The sequence below is a fragment of the Mustelus asterias genome, chromosome 7 (assembly GCF_964213995.1).
Source record: "Mustelus asterias chromosome 7, sMusAst1.hap1.1, whole genome shotgun sequence".
NCBI lineage: Eukaryota > Metazoa > Chordata > Chondrichthyes > Carcharhiniformes > Triakidae > Mustelus > Mustelus asterias.
In genome coordinates, this window is record NC_135807.1 from 84367590 (window position 1) to 84385764 (window position 18175).

General features: G+C 46.4%; 1 protein-coding gene across 2 annotated transcripts in view; it reads right to left on the minus strand.

Annotated features, from left to right (window-relative positions):
- Positions 1–17812, minus strand: part of LOC144495824 (uncharacterized) — a 28258-nt gene extending 10446 nt beyond the window's left edge. The window contains exons 1-3 of one of the 2 annotated variants that reach the window (XM_078216357.1): positions 17710–17812; positions 1968–2113; positions 1794–1874 (exon numbers count right to left, since the gene is read on the minus strand). In XM_078216357.1, coding sequence (XP_078072483.1) covers positions 1794–1874; positions 1968–2113; positions 17710–17719 — 237 coding nt within the window. In that variant the 5' untranslated portion in view covers positions 17720–17812. Of the gene's footprint in view, positions 1–1793; positions 1875–1967; positions 2114–17222 lie in introns of both variants that reach the window. The other variant, XM_078216355.1, reaches the window with a different exon arrangement.
- Between the last annotated feature and the right edge of the window lie 363 nt (positions 17813–18175).

Consider the following 18175-nt stretch of genomic DNA (forward strand, 5'->3'; position numbering starts at 1 on the left):
TGAGTGGAGAGAGGGTTAAGTACAGGTTAAAGAGATGTGTATTGTCTCCAGCCGGGACAGTTGGTGAGATTTTGCAAGCCCAGGCAAGTAATGGGGGTTACAGACAGTGTGACATGAACCCAAGATCCCGGTTGAGGCCGTCCTCATGTGTGCGGAACTTGGCTATCAGTCTCTGCTCAGCGACTCTTCATTGTCGTGTGTCGTGAAGGCTGCCTTGGAGAACGCTTACCCGAAGATCAGAGGCCGAATGCCCGTGACCGCTGAAGTGTTCCCCAACAGGAAGAGAACACTCTTGCCTGGTGATTGTCGAGCGGTGTTCAGTCATCCGTTGTCGTAGCGTCTGCATGGTCTCCCCAATGTACCATGCCTCGGGACATCCTTTCCTGCAGCATAGGCCGAGTTGCAAGAGTATGTACTGTGTACCTGGTGGATGGTGTTCTCACGTGAGATGATGGCATCCGTGTCGATGATCCGGCACGTCTTGCAGAGGTTGCTGTGGCAGGGTTGTGTGGTGTCGTGGTCACTGTTCTCCTGAAGGCTGGGTAGTTTGCTGCGGACAATGGTCTGTTTGAGGTTGTGCGGTTGCTTGAAGGCAAGAAGTGGGGGTGTGGGGATGGCCTTGGCGAGATGTTCGGCTTCATCAATGACATGCTGAAGGCTCCGGAGGAGATGTCGTAGCTTCTCCGCTCCGGGGAAGTACTGGACGATGCAGGGTACTCTGTCCACAGTGTCCCGTGTTTGTCTTCTGAGGAGGTCGGTACAGTTTTTCGCTGTGGCGTGTTGGAACTGTCGATTGATGAGTCGAGCGCCATGTCCTGTTCTTATGAGGGCATCTTTCAGCGTCTGGAGGTGTCTGTTGCGGTCCTCCTCATCTGAGCAGATCCTGTGTGTACGGAGGGCTTGTCCATAAGGGATGGCTTCTTTAACATGTTTAGGGTGGAAGCTGGAGAAGTGGAGCATCGTGAGGTTATCCAGGGACTTGCGGTACAGTGAAGTGCTGAGGTGACCGTCCTTGATGGAGATGCGTGTGTCCAAGAATGCATCCGATTCCGGAGAGTAATCCATGGTGAGTCTGATGGTGGGATGGAACTTGTTGATGTCATCATATAGTTGTTTCAGTGATTGTTCACCATGAGTCCAAAGGAAGAAAATGTCATCGATGTATCTAGTGTATAGCATTGGTTGAAGGTCCTGTGCGGTGAAGAGGTCTTGTTCGAACCTGTGCATGAAGATGTTGGCATATTGAGGTGCAAATTTGGTCCCCATGGCTGTTCACGCAGTATTTCAGAGTATTTCACGCAGCAGAATCAAAAGTGAAGCATTTTGGTTTGTAGTATAACTGTGGGGGAAGTGGGTGCGGATAGCTAATTCAACTGACTGGGGAGAGAATTTGGGGTCTTCCTGGCTGACATGATTCATACTTATTGCTGGGCCACTGGAAGAGCTTCAAGCTTTTTATAATTTCAGCTGAACGTAATATGAGGTTGCAGTATCTTAATATTCTAACATCATCAAATATCAAGCATTCAAATACTTTGGCATCACCATGTATTCATGCATTCAACCTGATTGATGTAAGATAGTATCTGCACAACAGCAGTCAATTCTAGGTTTAAAAGGTTCATCTTGTATAATCCCATTACCAGTTAAACCACCTTTCAACATCAAACTCTAACTATTTGGATGATCTCTGTACCTGAACAAAAGTGCATGAAAGAGAAATGATTGATCTTTCCTCCACTGATTTATTCATGGCAATTAAATCTCAATGCAAAGTCTTGAAATTGGCTTACCATCCCGTCAAGGCAAAAAAGTTTTGATTTCTGGGGTTTTCTGCAGTTGTTGTTATAACTCTCGGACTTCAAAAGTTCTAACTAAAGAAAAAAACACAGGTATTCAGTGAAAATTGTTCCAAAACTTCCAATATTTTTAACAAAGTTAAATTTACAATTTGTTTTGTTCCTTACCAAGTTTTGCAAATCTTGAAATATGACATATTGGAAATCATTCATTACTTCTGTCATATTTAAGTTTCTGTTCTTACAAGAGTGTGCAATGTTTGGGATCAGAAGAATCATCAGGGAAGGTATACCAAGGATACATCTAAAGAAAACTGAATTACAGTAAAAAAAAGACTCAAAATGTGATTGCAACCTTATTGAATTGAGAACATTTTGTTGCATTCAAGCTTCTTTCATGTTAAACTGAACATATGTATAAGCTGTTGTGCATTGACACCATTGGCTGTATTCATATTAAAAGCCAACTGTCTCTTGAATTATACATTGTCAGATTTCATCTGGTGCTAGAATGTATTAACATAGTTGTGGACAAAATTATAAGCCCAAAAACAGATTGTCACTAACTGCAACATCAATAATACCTCTGATGTGGTTATTTGTTGAAAATTAATAGTACGTCCACATGATAGTTTGCCTTATCATAAAGGAACCAGATAAGTTTAGAAGAATCAACTAGCTCAAGACAAAAGCAATGCATTTCCATCATTAATCTTTGTCTGCTGTGGCTGTTTGACAAACAACGTTTTGTTAACCAGTTCTTTAGGGTTCTTGAGTGGCATGTCAATCAGTCAACACAGCAGATAATGGCTGAACATTAGTCCATTTCAAATGGTAGTTCTGGCTCACATGAAGCTCAGTAAGAGTTTTAACAACACCAGGTTAAAGTCCAACAGGTTTATTTGGTAGCAAATACCATTAGCTTTCGGAGCGCTGTTCTTCCGTCAGACATGAAGCTGGCAGGAATAACATCACGTGCTTAAGGCTGGTAGCACCCGAGTAAAGTAACAAAGTGGTGTTGATAGTACAGCAGCACAATAGATTCAAAGCTTCACTTCCAGGTTAATAGTTTTACTCTGCTGCAAATATCATTGAAGGCTGGACATAATGGATTTGAGAGAATTTCTCTTTCCTTTCTATTGTCATGGTGCAATGTCCTGTTTCTAATTGAGCAATTGCATCATTAAGTGCATCTAATCTGACAGCAACATGTACCATGACAAGAGAAATGAAAGAGGAATTATTCCTCTCAAATCCATTATGTCTCGCCTTCAATGACATTTGCAACTGAGTAAAACTTACTTTACTTAAGGGCTACTAGCCTTAAGCACCTGATGCTGTTCCTGCCAGCATCATGTAAACTGGAATCTCCATCTGAATGGTTGAATGGTTTAACTATTACTTGCTGCACTGACTGATTGGCATCAATAACCCTAAAGAAATGGTTAACAATATTTTATTTGCCAAACTACAACCACCAGAATTTAAATAGTTTTAGGAGTAAACATGGGCTTGCTGGGCTGATCAATGAATAATGGATCAGGTACATCAAGGAGACTGATTCTGCTAACCAGCTGATAAATATTATGGAGAACAAGTCTACCTATCAACATTATGTTTTCACATCTACAGAGACCATAACAGCCAGGCAGCTCAATAATTCATGCATTTTATTAAAAAGCTATTTCTTAATTATGTGGCATTACAGTATGATGCATTTTAGGATTTATCATTCTGTGAATCACATGCACCCAGTTAATAGTCATCTGCGGAAGTTCAGTTAAAGGTGTCAGACTTCAAATATCAGTAGCAATCTTTGTAAGCAGAGTATTATGTAAAATAGCAACTTGAGACTCAGCCTCAAGATTGCTCAATTACTTTAATTATATCCTGATATATTAGTATTCTTACTTTGAAAACCCTTAGAAATTTTATGGAGAGAAACTATTTTTTTCAAAATTATATTTTGGCCTCTTTGCTTTGAAACATCCTGAATACACAAGAGGTGTCACGCAAGTGAAATTTATGTTCTTTCTGTGTACAAGCTTTGAACAGAAATCAAATGGTGAATTGGATGTGCAGAAATTATTTACCTGAAGATAGCAACATTCAGATTTGAACCACAGGCCAATCCACATGCAAGAAAACAAGCCCTGTAGAAAATTGACAGCTGAATCAGAGAGTTACCAGGAGGCTAGACTTCTGCATTGTGATTAAGGAGTGGAAAACACACTGATACTGCTTCATAATTCTCTGACTTTGGCACTGCTTACATATGGTCAGCTATCCAATTAATATAAACCAGGAGTAGAGTTATTACTTCAAATTGACATGGAAAAGAAAGAAAATAAATCACATGAGTTTTTACATTAGAACACCAGTATTCCCAAGTCATAAAAGCAGAGTATGACTTATTTAATCACCAGCAACTCTTGAATTCAATTACAGAATTAAAATCTTGAAATGCTGGAATTTCTTTTTAAAGATTTGCTCATAGGGTGTGGGGATTGCTGGCTGGACCAGCATTTATTGCCCCTCCCTGAGGGTATTTAAGAGTCAACCAACCACACTGCTATGGATCTGGAGTGGCATGTAAGCCAGATCAGGTAATGTCCTTAGGGATTACCTTCCCTAAGGACATTTGTGAATCTGATGGGTTTTTACAACAATCAACATGGTTTCATGGTCATCAGTGATGCGCGACAATAAGCACATGGAACCAAGGCTTCGGTATTGAAGGCTTTAATAGAGTAACAATGGAACTACTAACACGAATACACCAGTTCAGACTGAAGGGGTCCTGCCGGAGCAGGGGGTCTTATACCTCGCCACCGGAGGCGGGACCCCACTGGAATGTGCCATGATAACTCTTATAACAGGTAAACACCCTAACCCAACAACATTGTACAACCCCCACAGTAACAACACCCTAGCCCAGTGGTGAACCAACGATGGTTCACCACATTCACCCCTCCTTTAAGAACAAAAGGTGGCGGGGTGCATGAAAAACAGGTCATATAAACAGACAAATCACAGGATTCACAAGTCTAGACGGTCTGGAGGACCGCACCGACGCTGCGATCTCCTCAACACCGGTTGCGAAACCGGAGCAGGTGCTTGTGGTGGCGCTCTTTCCAAAGCAACGTCTGGCTGTCCCCTCAAGGACTCCCGGGCCGGCCGGCCCTGGTGAGGCGATGGTGCAGGGGATCCTGGAACGTTTGGTGGTAGTGGTGGTGGTGATGATGGTGGCGCCGATCTCCGAGTCTCAGGCAAGCTGTACATGGGAGTAAAAGTGTTATGCACTGGTCCCGGTGCTGACCGCGCCACGTCTGGGGAAGTAATGAGGAGTAGTGGATTCGTGACTGGGGGAATAGGAGCGACAGGAGTTGCTACGTCCCCTGCGGGCGCCAGGTCTCTAATGGAGACAGTGTCCTCTCGCCCGTCAGGATATGCCACATAGGCATACTGAGGGTTGGCGTGGAGGAGTTGGACCGGTTCGACCAAGGGGTCGGACTTGCGAGACCTCACATGTCGCCGCAGAAGGACGGGTCCTGGGTACGTCAACCAGGCTGGCAATGAGGTTCCCGAGGACGACTTCCGAGGGAATGAGAACATCCTCTCGTGGGGAGTAGCATTGGTTGCCGTACACAGGAGGGAGCGGATAGAATGGAGCGCATTTGGAAGGACCTCCTGCCAACGGGAGACTGGAAGGCCCCTGGATTTCAGTGCCAGTAGGACAGCCTTCCAGACTGTAGCATTCTCCCTTTCCACCTGTCCGTTACCCCTAGGGTTGTAGCTCGTGGTTCTACTAGAGGCAATCCCGAATGAGAGCAGGAATTGCCTCAAGTCGTTGCTCATGAACGACGAGCCCCTGTCGCTATGAATGTAGCAGGGGTACCCGAACAGGGTAAAAAGTTCACTGAAAACCTTGATGACGGTGGCAGTCGACGTGTCCGCACAGGGGACAACAAACGGAAACCGGGAATACTCGTCTATTATGTTGAGGAAATAGACATTCCGGTCCGTTGAGGGAAGGGGGCCCTTAAAATCCACACTCAGCCTCTCAAAAGGGCGAGTGGCCTTGACCAATTGTGCCCGGTCTGGTCGATAAAAGTGTGGTTTGCATTCTGCGCAAATCCGACAGCTTCTAGTCACTGACCTGACATCCTCCACCGAGTAAGGCAGGTTGCGGGCTTTGACGAAGTGGTAGAGTCTGGTGACTCCAGGATGACACAGATCATTGTGGAGAGCCTTCAAGCGGTCCTCCTGCATGATTGCGCATGTTCCGCGCGAGAGGGCATCCGAGGGCTCATTGAGCTTCCCTGGACGATACATAATATCGTAATTATAGGTGGAGAGCTCAATTCTCCACCGCAAGATCTTATCGTTCTTGATCTTGCCCCTCTGCGTGTTACTGAACATAAACGCCACGGATCGTTGATCCGTGATCAGGGTGAACCGCTTCCCTGCCAGGTAATGGCGCCAGTGTCTGACTGCCTCCACAATGGCCTGAGCCTCCTTCTCCACTGCTGAGTGCCGAATTTCTGGGCCTTGAAGGGTGCGGGAAAAGAACGCGACGGGCCTGCCTGCCTGGTTTAGTGTGGCGGCTAGGGCGAAGTCAGATGCATCACTCTCCACCTGGAAAGGAATGGATTCATCCACCGCGTGCATCGTGGCTTTCGAGATGTCGCTCTTCAAAACCTTGAAGGCCAATTGGGCCTCCGGCGTAAGTGGGAAGGTCGTGGACTTAATGAGCGGACGAGCTTTGTCCGCGTAGTTGGGGACCCACTGTGCATAATACGAAAAGAACCCGAGGCATCTCCTCAGTGCTTTCGTGCTAGCGGGCAAGGGAAGTTCAGTGAGTGGGCGCATACGGTCTGGATCAGGGCCAATGACCCCGTTTTCCACCACGTATCCGAGGATGGCTAACCTACGCGTACGGAATACGCACTTCTCCCTGTTATAGGTCAGATTCAGGCGAGATGCAGTGCGCAGAAAGTGTTGGAGATTCGTGTTGTGGTCCTGCTGGTCATGGCCGCAGATGGTGACATTATCCAGGTACGGGAAGGTAGCCCGCAACCCGTTCTGGTCCACCATTCGGTCCATAGCACGCTGGAAGACCGAGACCCCATTGGTGACACCAAATGGAACCCTGAGGAATTGGTATAGACGACCATCCGCCTCAAAAGCCGTATATTGTCGGTCCTCTGGGCGGATGGGGAGTTGATGGTAGGCGGACTTAAGGTCTATGGTAGAAAACACTCGGTACTGCGCAATCTGATTGACCATATCAGAAATGCGCGGGAGAGGATACGCATCCAGCTGCATATAACGATTAATGGTCTGACTATAGTCGATGACCATCCGAGGTTTGTTCCCGCTTTTGACTACCACGACCTGCGCTCTCCATGGACTAGCACTGGCCTGTATGATCCCTTCCTTGAGGAGCCGCTGAACCTCAGATCTAATAAAGATCCGGTCCTCAGCGCTGTAACGCCTACTTTTAGTAGCGATGGGCTTGCAGCCAGGTACCAGATTTTTAAAAAGGGATGGTGTAGTGATTTTCAGGGTGGATAGATTGCATGCGGGGCGCTTTGGGCAATTTGGAGGCTGCGGCTGATTCCCTACTGCCAGTGAAGGGAGTGGCCCACCGTACTGTAGGATCACACTCTTCATGTGGACCATAAAGTTTAGTCCGAGGAGAATTGGCGCGCAAAGGTGAGGTAACACAAGGAGCCTGTATTGCTCGTAAATTGTGCCCTGTACCTCAAGAGTTACCATACATCGTCCTTGGATCGGTACAGACCGGGACCGTGATGCCATGGAAATTGTCTGTTTGGCAGGGAGAACCCGGAGTCCACACCTTTTAGCAGTTTCAGGGTGTATGAAACTTTCGGTGCTTCCACTGTCAAACAGACAATTCACAGTTCTACCACTAACCTTTATATCCATCATAGAATGTTCCAGTCTGTAGTGCCTGGTCTGATCCAGGGAGATCGACGCCACCGTTGGCCCCTGGGCGTCACTGCATGCTGCCGATGTGGATGCTGAGGACCCCTGCTGGTCACTCCTAGTCGTCGTGGACCATGATGGCCGCCCCCATGAATCGCACGTGGGCGAGGGCGCCAAGCGCAGCGACTCCTGGTGGTCTTCCTCCTCCTCTGTCAGCCACGATGGCGCCGTCCTGGGATCGCACGTGGTCGGACCTCGTGGGTACTGCGACGCCGAAGGAGATTGTCTCCGTTCTGGAGGGTTACAAGCTGCACTGCCATTTTTAGGTTTGGACCTGCAGACTTTGCCGTAGTGGCCTTTTTTACCGTACTGGCTGCAGATTGCCGTTCTTGCCGGACACTGTTGCTGTGGATGCTTGGCCCCACCACAAAAATAGCATCGCTGGCCACCTGGAGCTGCCGCCGTCGTCGAATCGATCTGGGAGCGCGGGTTAGCGGGGCGAGGAGGGAGCTGAGCTTGCTCCAACCACGTTGACTGCACGTGGTCCTCGGGGTACAGCGCCAAGCTCTTCGACGCCGCCTCCAACCTCACGGCCATCTCCATTGCTTGGGTCAAGTTGAGTTTCCCCTTTTCCAGCAATTTAAGCCTGATGTACGAGGACCCTACCCCTGCTACGAATGCGTCTCGGGCGAGGTCGTACATATACTGTTCGGCTGATACGTCCTTACAATCGCAACCCCTGGCAAGCTGCAGGAGCTCATTGGCATAGTCCTCCATGGTTCCGCCCGACTGCCGACGTCGTGTCGTGAGGAGGTAACGAGCATGTATCTCGTTGGGTGGCATAGTGTATCTTTTTTTTAGGAGCTCGACGGCACCCAGGTAAGTGGGAGCTGCACGAATGGCTAGGTAAATCGTGTCGCTTACCCTTGCGTGGAGGACCTGGAGTTTATCACTGTCTGTAGTGATAGCTACCGAGGCTGCCAGGTAGTCCTCAAAGCACTTCCACCAATGGTCGAATGTGTTAGCTGCACCGACCGCACGTGGGTCCAGTGTCAGACGATCCGGTTTTAGAATCTGTCCCATACTCTCTGTTTTTTTTTTCTTCTTGTTGTACAGCTGTGAGTTTTCTGTTTACTCTATTAAATTGATGCGCGACAATAAGCACATGGAACCAAGGCTTCGGTATTGAAGGCTTTAATAGAGTAACAATGGAACTACTAACACGAATACACCAGTTCAGACTGAAGGGGTCCTGCCGGAGCAGGGGGTCTTATACCTCGCCACCGGAGGCGGGACCCCACTGGAATGTGCCATGATAACTCTTATAACAGGTAAACACCCTAACCCAACAACATTGTACAACCCCCACAGTAACAACACCCTAGCCCAACAGTAACATAGTAACAACCCCCAGTGGTGAACCAACGATGGTTCACCACAATCAGTAAACTTTTAATTGATGTCATCTGATAAGTATCTTGTTCAGTCATTACAAGCTAGTGTTTCTGAACGTCAAAATGATTTGCTCACTTTACAGGTGCTCTGCTCACACTGATCAGCAATAGCTACAAGGGAGAAACCAATGGTTCACATGTCACTAATACATTGTACATAAGAATGCAGGGATATTTGCAACCAGAAAAAAAAATTCTGCAGTTCACCCGATTGGGCCCAAAAGTCTACTCCTACTCCCTTAAATTCTATCTACTTCCCTATTTATTTTTCCTCTATCTCACTATATATATTCCATATATACACACACCACCTTAAGTTAAATCTAAACTGTCGGCACACCTTCCTTCTAACACTGAGCCAATCTGTAAAGTACAATTGCCTTGGCAGATCATTCCCTTAACTGAAATAAGTGGCCATCAGGTTTCCACTCAACTTCTATCAAACCTGCTCTTCCTTTGAAAAGCATAATATCATCCCTCGAGAACAAATTTGAAGGTTATTTGGCCATTGGCTTGGAATCTACTTTATCACCTTAGAATCAGCTTTTAGCTACAATTAGAAGCTGCAGGTGCACAGGTCTCTTAAACACACAGAAGCAACAACATAACAATTTTAATTTGATCTCTCTGACTCCATACACTATACTGATGTCAACTACTTTTGGCAAATTGATCCTGACCAGGGACAGGCACTGAAAACTTGGTAACCTACATTTCAACTGAGGGATGTCAACTCATTGGTAAAGCCACACTTGGAATACTGTGTGCAATTCTGGTCACCCTATTATAGAAAGGATATTATTAAACTAGAAAGAGATTTACTAGGATGCTACCGGGACTTGATGGATTGAGTTATAAGGAGAGGCTGAATAGACTGGGACTTTTTCCTCTGGAGCGTAGGAGGCTGAGGGGTGACGTTATAGAGGTCTATAAAATAATGAGGGGCATAGACAAGGTAGATAGTCAATATCTTTTCCCAAAGGCAGTGGAGTCTAAAACTAGAGGGTTTAAGGTGAGACGGGAGAGATACAAAAGTGTCCAGAGGGGCAATTTTTTCACACAGAGGATGGAGAGTGTCTGGAACAACCTGCCAGAGGTAATAGTAGAGGCGGGTACAATTTTGTCTTTGAGAAAGCATTAGATAGTTACATGGGTACGATGGGTATAGAGGGATATGGGCCTAATGCGGGCAATTGGGATTAGCTTAAGGGTTTTTTTTTTAAAAAGGGCGGCATGGGCAAGTTGAGCCGAAGGGCCTGTTTCCATGCTGTAAACCTCTCTGACTCTATGCCTCATTCAGGATCTTAGTTTCTGGCTGCTCATCTAATGTCGGAAATATTTCTGTCATGGTGGGCTCCCCTCACTCTCCCGAAGTGTCAATGTAAAGTATTTAGATTAGCTAAGGTGTGTGCAGCTCCTTTAACTCTAGCCAAAAATAATGGACCATTGTGATTTATAACCAGTCATCCCAATTACTTCACTTAACTTGCTCGTCTATGTGTTAGATGCTGAAAACTTTGAGCACATCTGTATGAACAAATAGGTTGAGCAAATTACTTTTTTTTAAGCCCTGCAGCTGTCAGGGAGAAGTGTTTTTGTCATATTCAACCTGACATCAGCTCCAACCAATTCCCATGACACACTGAAATGATGAAATATAACAGCTGAATAAACAGGTTTAAGAACATAAGAAATAGGAGCAGGAGTAGGCCATCTAGCCCCTCGAGCCTGTCCCGCCATTCAACAAGATCATGGCTGATCTGAAGCGAATCAGTTCCACTTACCCGCCTGCTCCCCATATCCCTTAATTCCCTTATCGATCAGAAATCTATCTACCCGTGATTTAAACATATTCAACGAGGTAGCCTCCACCACTTCAATGGGCAGAGAATTCCAGAGATTCCCTACCCTCTGAGAGAAGAAGTTCCCCACCCTCTGAGAGAAGAAGTTTCCCCTCAACTCTGTTCTGAACCGGCCCCCACTTATTTTGAGGCTGTGCCCTCTAGTTCTGGTTTCCCTTCTAGAACATAGAACATTACAGCGCAGTACAGGCCCTTCGGCCCTCGACGTTGCGCCGACCAGTGGAACCAATCTAAAGCTCCTCTAATCTACATTATTCCAATATCATCCATATGTTTATCCAATAACCATTTGAATGCTCTTAATGTTGACGAGTCCACTACTGCTGCAGGCAGGGCATTCCACGCCCTTACTACTCTCTGAGTAAAGAACCTACCTCTAACATCTGTCCTATATCTCTCACCCCTCAATTTAAAGCTATGTCCCCTCGTGCTAGCCATCACCATCTGAGGAAAAAGGCTCTCACTATCCACCCTATCTAATCCTCTGATCATCTTGTATGCCTCTATTAAGTCACCTCTTAACCTTCTTCTCTCTAACGAAAACAACCTCAAACTCCTCAGCCTTTCCTCATACGATTTTCCCACCATACCAGGCAACATCCTGGTAAATCTCCTCTGCACCCTTTCCAACACTTCCACATCTTTCCTATAATACGGCGACCAGAACTGTACGCAATACTCCAAATGCGGCCGCACCAGAGTTTTGTACAGTTGCAGCATGACCTCCTGGCTCCGAAACTCAATCCCTCTACCAATAAAAGCTAACACACCGTACGCCTTCTTAACAACCCTATCAAACTGGGTGCCAACTTTCAGGGATCTATGCACATGGACACCCAGATCCCTCTGTTCATCCACACTACCAAGTATCTTACCATTAGCCCAGTACTCTGTATTCCTGTTACTCCTTCCAAAGTGAATCACCTCACACTTTTCCGCATTAAACTCCATTTGCCACCTCTCAGCCCAACTCTGCAGCTTATCTATGTCCCTCTGTAACCTGCCACTTCCCTCCGCACTGTCTACAACTCCACCGACTTCAGTGTCATCCGCAAATTTACTAATCCATCCTTCCACGCCCTCATCCAGGTCATTAATAAAAATGACAAACAGCAGTGGCCCCAAAACAGATCCTTGCGGTACACCACTAGTAAGTGAACTCCAGGATGAATATTTCCCATCAACCACCACCCTCTGTTTTCTTACAGCTAGCCAATTCCTGATCCAAACCACTAAATCACCCTCAATCCCATGTGTCCGTATTTCCTGCAAAAGCTTACCATGGGGAACGTTATCAAATGCTTTGCTGAAATCCATATACACCACATCAACCGCTTTACCCTCATCCACCTCTTTGGTCACCTTCTCAAAGAACTCAATAAGGTTTGTGAGGCACGACCTACCCTTCACAAAACCGTGCTGACTATCCCTAATCAAATTATTCCTTTCTAGGTGATTATAAATCCTATCTCTTATAATCCTTTCCAATACTTTGCCCACAACAGAAGTAAGGCTCACCAGTCTATAATTACCAGGGTTGTCCCTACTCCCCTTCTTGAACAAGGGGACAACATTTGCTATCTTCCAGTCTTCTGGCACTGTTCCTGTAGACAATGACGACACAAAGATCAGAGCCAAAGGCTCTGCAATCTCCTCTCTAGCCTCCCAGAGAATCCTAGGATAAATCCCATCCGGCCCAGGGGACTTATCTATTTTTACCCTTTCCAGAATTGCTAACACCTCCTCCTTATGAACCTCAATCCCATCCAGTCCAACAGCCTGAATCTCAGTACTCCCCTCAACAACACTGTCCCTCTCCAGTGTGAATACCGACAAAAAATATTCATTTAGTGCCTCTCCTATCTCTTCAGACTCCACGCACAACTTCCCACTACTGTCCTTGACTGGCCCTAATCTTACCCTAGTCATTCTTTTACTCCTGACATACCGATAGAAAGCTTTAGGGTTTTCCTTGATCCTACCTGCCAAAGACTTCTCATGTCCCCTCCTGGCTCTTCTTAACTCTTTCTTTAGGTCCTTCCTGGCTAACTTGTAACTCTCAAGTGCCCGAACTGAGCCTTCACGTCTCATCTTAACATAAGTCCCCTTCTTCCTCTTCACAAGAGATTCAACCTCCTTAGTAAACCACGGTTCCCTCACATGTCTGCTTCCTCCTGCCTGACAGGTACATATTTATCAAGGACGGGTAGTAGCTGTTCCTTGAACAAGTTCCACATTACAATTGTGCCCATCCCCTGCAGTTTCCTTCCCCAACCTATGTCACCTAAATCTCGCCTAATCGCATCATAATTTCCTTTCCCCCAGCTACAACTCTTGCCCTTTGGTATATACCTATCCTTTACCATTGCTAAGGTAAATGTAATCGAATTGTGGTCACTGTCACCAAAGTGCTCACTTACTTCCAAATCTAACACCTGGCCTGGTTCATTACCCAGTACCAAATCCAATGTGGCCTCGCCTCTTGTTGGTCTATCTACACACTGCGTCAGGAAGCCTTTCTGCACACATTGGACAAAAGCCGACCCCTCTAAAGTACTCGAACTATAGCTTTTCCAGTCAAAATCTGTAAAGTTAAAGTCCCCCAGTACAACTACCCTGTTACTTTCGCTCCTATCCAGAATCATCTTTGCAATCTTTTCCTCTACATCTCTGGAACTTTCCGGAGGTCTATAAAAAACTCCCAACAGGGTGACCTCTCCTTTCCTGTTTCTAACCTCAGCCCAAACTACCTCAGTAGACGAGTCCTCATCAAATGTCTTTTCTGCCACCGTAATACTGTCCTTGACTAACAATGCCACACCTCCCCCTCTTTTACCACCTTCCCTGCACTTACTGAAACATCTAAACCCCGGAACCTGCAACAACCATTCCTGTCCCAGCTCTATCCATGTCTCCGAGATGGCCACAACATCGAAATCCCAGGTACCAACCCATGCTGCAAGCTCACCTACCTTATTCCGGATGCTCCTGGCGTTGAAGTATACACACTTCAAACCGCATTCCTGCCTGCCAGTACACTCCTGCGACTCTGAAACCTCATCCATGACCTCACTAGTCTCAACCTCCTGTACACCGGAGCTACAATTCAGGTACCCACCCCCCTGCTGAATTAGTTTAAACCCTCCCGAAGAGCATTAGCAAATTTCCCCCTCAAGTTATTGGTACCCATCTGGTTCAAGTGCAGACCATCCTGTTTGTAGAGGTCCCACCTACCCCAGAAAGAGCCCCAATTGTCCAGGTATCTGAATCCCTGCCTCCTGCACCATCCCTGTAACCACGTGTTCAACTGCTCTCTCTCCCTATTCCTCTCCTCACTATCACGTGGCACGGGTAACAAACCAGAGATAACAACTTTGTTTGTTCTAGCCCTAAACTTCTACCCTAACTCCTTGAGTTTCTGCCTTACATCCCCATCCCTTTTCCTACCTATGTCTTGAGTGCCTATGTGAACCCCTCCCCCTTAAGGATTTCGAAAACACGATCCGAGACATCGTGGACTCTGGCTCCTGGGAGGCAACACACCAACCGCGAGTCTCTCTCGTTCCCGCAGAATCTCCTATCCGTCCCTTTAACTATGGAGTCCCCAATGACTAATCCTCTACTCCTCTCCCCCCTTCCCTTCTGAGCCACAAGGACAGACTCTGAGCCAGTGACCTGTACACCATGGCTTACCCCTGCTAAGTTCTCTCCCCCCCCCCCCCCCCCCAACAGCATCCAAAAGTGTACTATCCCCAATTTCTACTACATTTTTTGTTTCTCCCCCCACTTGGATGGTTCCCTGTACCTTGGGAGTGGAAAGAATCTCTCTACCTCTACCCTATCCAGCCCCTTCATTATCTTATATGTCTCTATAAGATCACCCCTCAGCCTTCTAAACTCCAACGAGTACAGACCCAATCTGTTCAATCTCTCCTCATAAGCTACACCCCTCATCTCCGGTATCAACTTGGTGAACCTTCTCTGCACTCCCTCCAAGGCCAATATATCCTTTCGCAAATAAGGGGACCAAAATTGCACACATTTCTCCAGTTGCGGCCTCACCAGTGCCTTGTACAGTTGCAGCAAGACCTCCCTGCTTTTATATTCTATCCCCCTCGCGATAAAGCCAACATTCCATTTGCCTTCTTGATCACCTGCTGCACCTGCAGACTGAGTTTTTGCGATTCGTGCACAAGGACCCCCAGGTCCCTCTGCACAGTAGCATGATGTAATTTTTCTCCATTTAAATAATACTCCAATTTACTATTATTTCTTCCAAAGTGGATAACCTCACATTTGCCAACGTTATATTCCATGTGCCAGATCCTCGCCCACTCGTTCAGCCTATCCAAATCTCTCTGCAGACTTTCCGCGTCCTCCACGCAATTCGCTTTCCCACTCATCTTCATGTCATCAGCAAACTTTGATACCCTACACTCAGTCCCCTCCTCCAGATCATCTATGTAAATGGTAAACAGTTGATGCCCCAGCACCGATCCCTGCGGCACGCCACTGGTCACCAACTGCCAACCAGAGAAGCAGCCATTTATTCCAACTCTCTGCTTCCTGTTAGATAGCCAATCCCCAATCCACGGCAACACCTTACCCCCAACTCCGTGTACCCCAATCTTCTGCAGCAACCTTTTGTGAGGCACCTTATCGAACGCCTTCTGGAAATCTAAAAACACCACATCCACCAGTTCCCCTCTGTCAACCGCACTAGTCACATCTTCATAAAAATCCAGTAAATTCGTCAAACACGACTTTCCCTTCATGAATCCATTTAATAATTTATAGTTTATTTAATAATTTTGTGGCAAATGTTTATTACTTAGAGCTTTGCTATGAATTTTGATCTTTGAATGTTTTAAACAAAGATGTTGGAATCAATTGCAAGTTGGTAGCACATTATCAGATGATCATAGAAAAAAAAAATGTATAGGAAGCAACAAGTAACTATAATAACTAATTGGTAACAACCTTCCTTTGTACTGTAAATGTCAGGCTCCAAACTGGGAGCCCAAAATTAGAAAATTACCTCTATAAGTTTTAAAGTTTATTCATTAGTGTGACAAGTAGGCTTACATTAACACTGCAATTAAGTTACTGTGAAAATCCCCAAGACGCCACATTCCGGCACCTGTTTGGGTATACCGAAGGGAAATTTACCATGGCCAATGCACCTAACCAGCACATCTTTCGGACCCGTGGGAGGCAACCGGAACACCCGGAGGAAATTCATGCAGACACAGAGAGAACATACAGACTCCACACAGACAGTGACCCAAGCTGGGAATCAAACCCGTGTCCCTGGCGCTGAGAGGCAGCAATGCTACCACTGTGCCTACACATCAGTGCAGGAATTATATCAGACTTGATGGAGCATCATAAATGTGTGTGAGGATTTCTTCACTTCAATACTGAGTGAAACCTATGTAAACAAAATCATATAACACAGGAGGAGATCATCAGACATTCAGCCGTGGTACCAATGGGAGATTCTTTGTAAGTTATCCAATAATCCCACTCCCCTGGATCCTTCCCCATCGGTCACTCTTTCCTCATGTCAAATTCGCTTTGGAAAGTTATTAAATCTGCTTCCACCTACCAGAGGGTTCAATCCAGATCATTGCTGCTTTAAAAACATTCTCTAGCAAAGAGGAAATTCCCCCATGATTAATTACGATGCATGGCCTCCTGCACTTTTTAACCAAGCCTGCCACGCAAAGTGAGCACAGGAATTCTGACCCCCATGTAGGAGGAGGAGCGCTAGCTATCTCGTGTTTCTGAGTCCTGTGGGATGTCAAACACGTTGGCCAGGTAATATGTGCTTCATAGTTACAGCTTTATTTTTCTTACTCATTTTGAAATCATCAAACCCATTAATCATAATTGTTTCACATTTGACTCACCCCAACTAAAACCTGTTAGTTAATGCAGTTCCTTTAAAACATTCTCTTAAATCCTAACATTGTTCCTTACGACCCAGGTCTGTTTCCAACTCGAATAACAAGTAGAACAAAAAATGTTTGTCTTTCTATTTCCAGATCACTAGTTTCTCTCAGGATAGGTTTATTTCACATATAAACTTGCTTGTGCCAACGAGTAGATAACTTTATCCGAGTTAGTGCGTCAGTCAGGTGTCCATTAATCACCTTCTCTCCGGCTCTCTCCTCCAGCTGGAAGTGATGCCCATTTTTCCTGACCCCCATCTACCGGAGAAAGTTCCGGTGGGGCCGGAGCTTTCGGGTTAGTTTTCAGTTTGGTTAAGCCTGAGCGATGAGTGTGGGGTTTGTGGGTGGGAGCCGGCTCTGGGACCGGATTCTGCATCTTCGGACAGCACACATTCCCCAGCAGGTGCCTTGTCAGATCGCCCTGAAAGCCAGGTGCAGACTTCCCTGTCAGTGAACCGGAGCAGCGGGCAGCTCCCCTCTGCCCACACGGTGAGCGCCCGGATCCGAACCGGGATTTCAAACCGTGTTCGCTGCGAATCAGCGTGCGCCCCATGGCATTCCTGCTCCTGTCTTCAGTGGAATCAATGCGACAGAAAGTGTGGGAAAGAAACTATTTATTGTTACTAACTTGTTATTTTGCAGACACCTGCCTGTCACCAGATCTCCCCTGCATTTCATTTCCACTTACCATCTTTCATTTTATTCTGGGTCACCAGGGAACCAAGGAAATCCCGCTCATGACGAATGAGAGGCCGGATGAAAACTCTTCCTGGTGAGGGAGTTCCAGCTCTTCCTCCCCGCCTCCTCTCCCGGGACAGCAGCCAGCAGCCTCACACCGGCTCTTAACTTTCACTTTCAGCACTCGAGTGCACAGCGGACCCATACACACTCACTGTGCACACTCCTCTGTCCACACTTACTGTACACACTCACTGTCCACACTCACTCATCAATACTCACACTGTCCACACTGATTCACCAATACTCATTCTGTACACACTCACACAGTATACACTCACTGTCCACACTCACTCACCAAGACTCATTCACTCACTGTACACATTCTGTCCACACTCACTGTATACACTCACACTGTATACACTCACTTACTGTACACACTCACTGTCCACACTCACTCATCAATACTCACACTG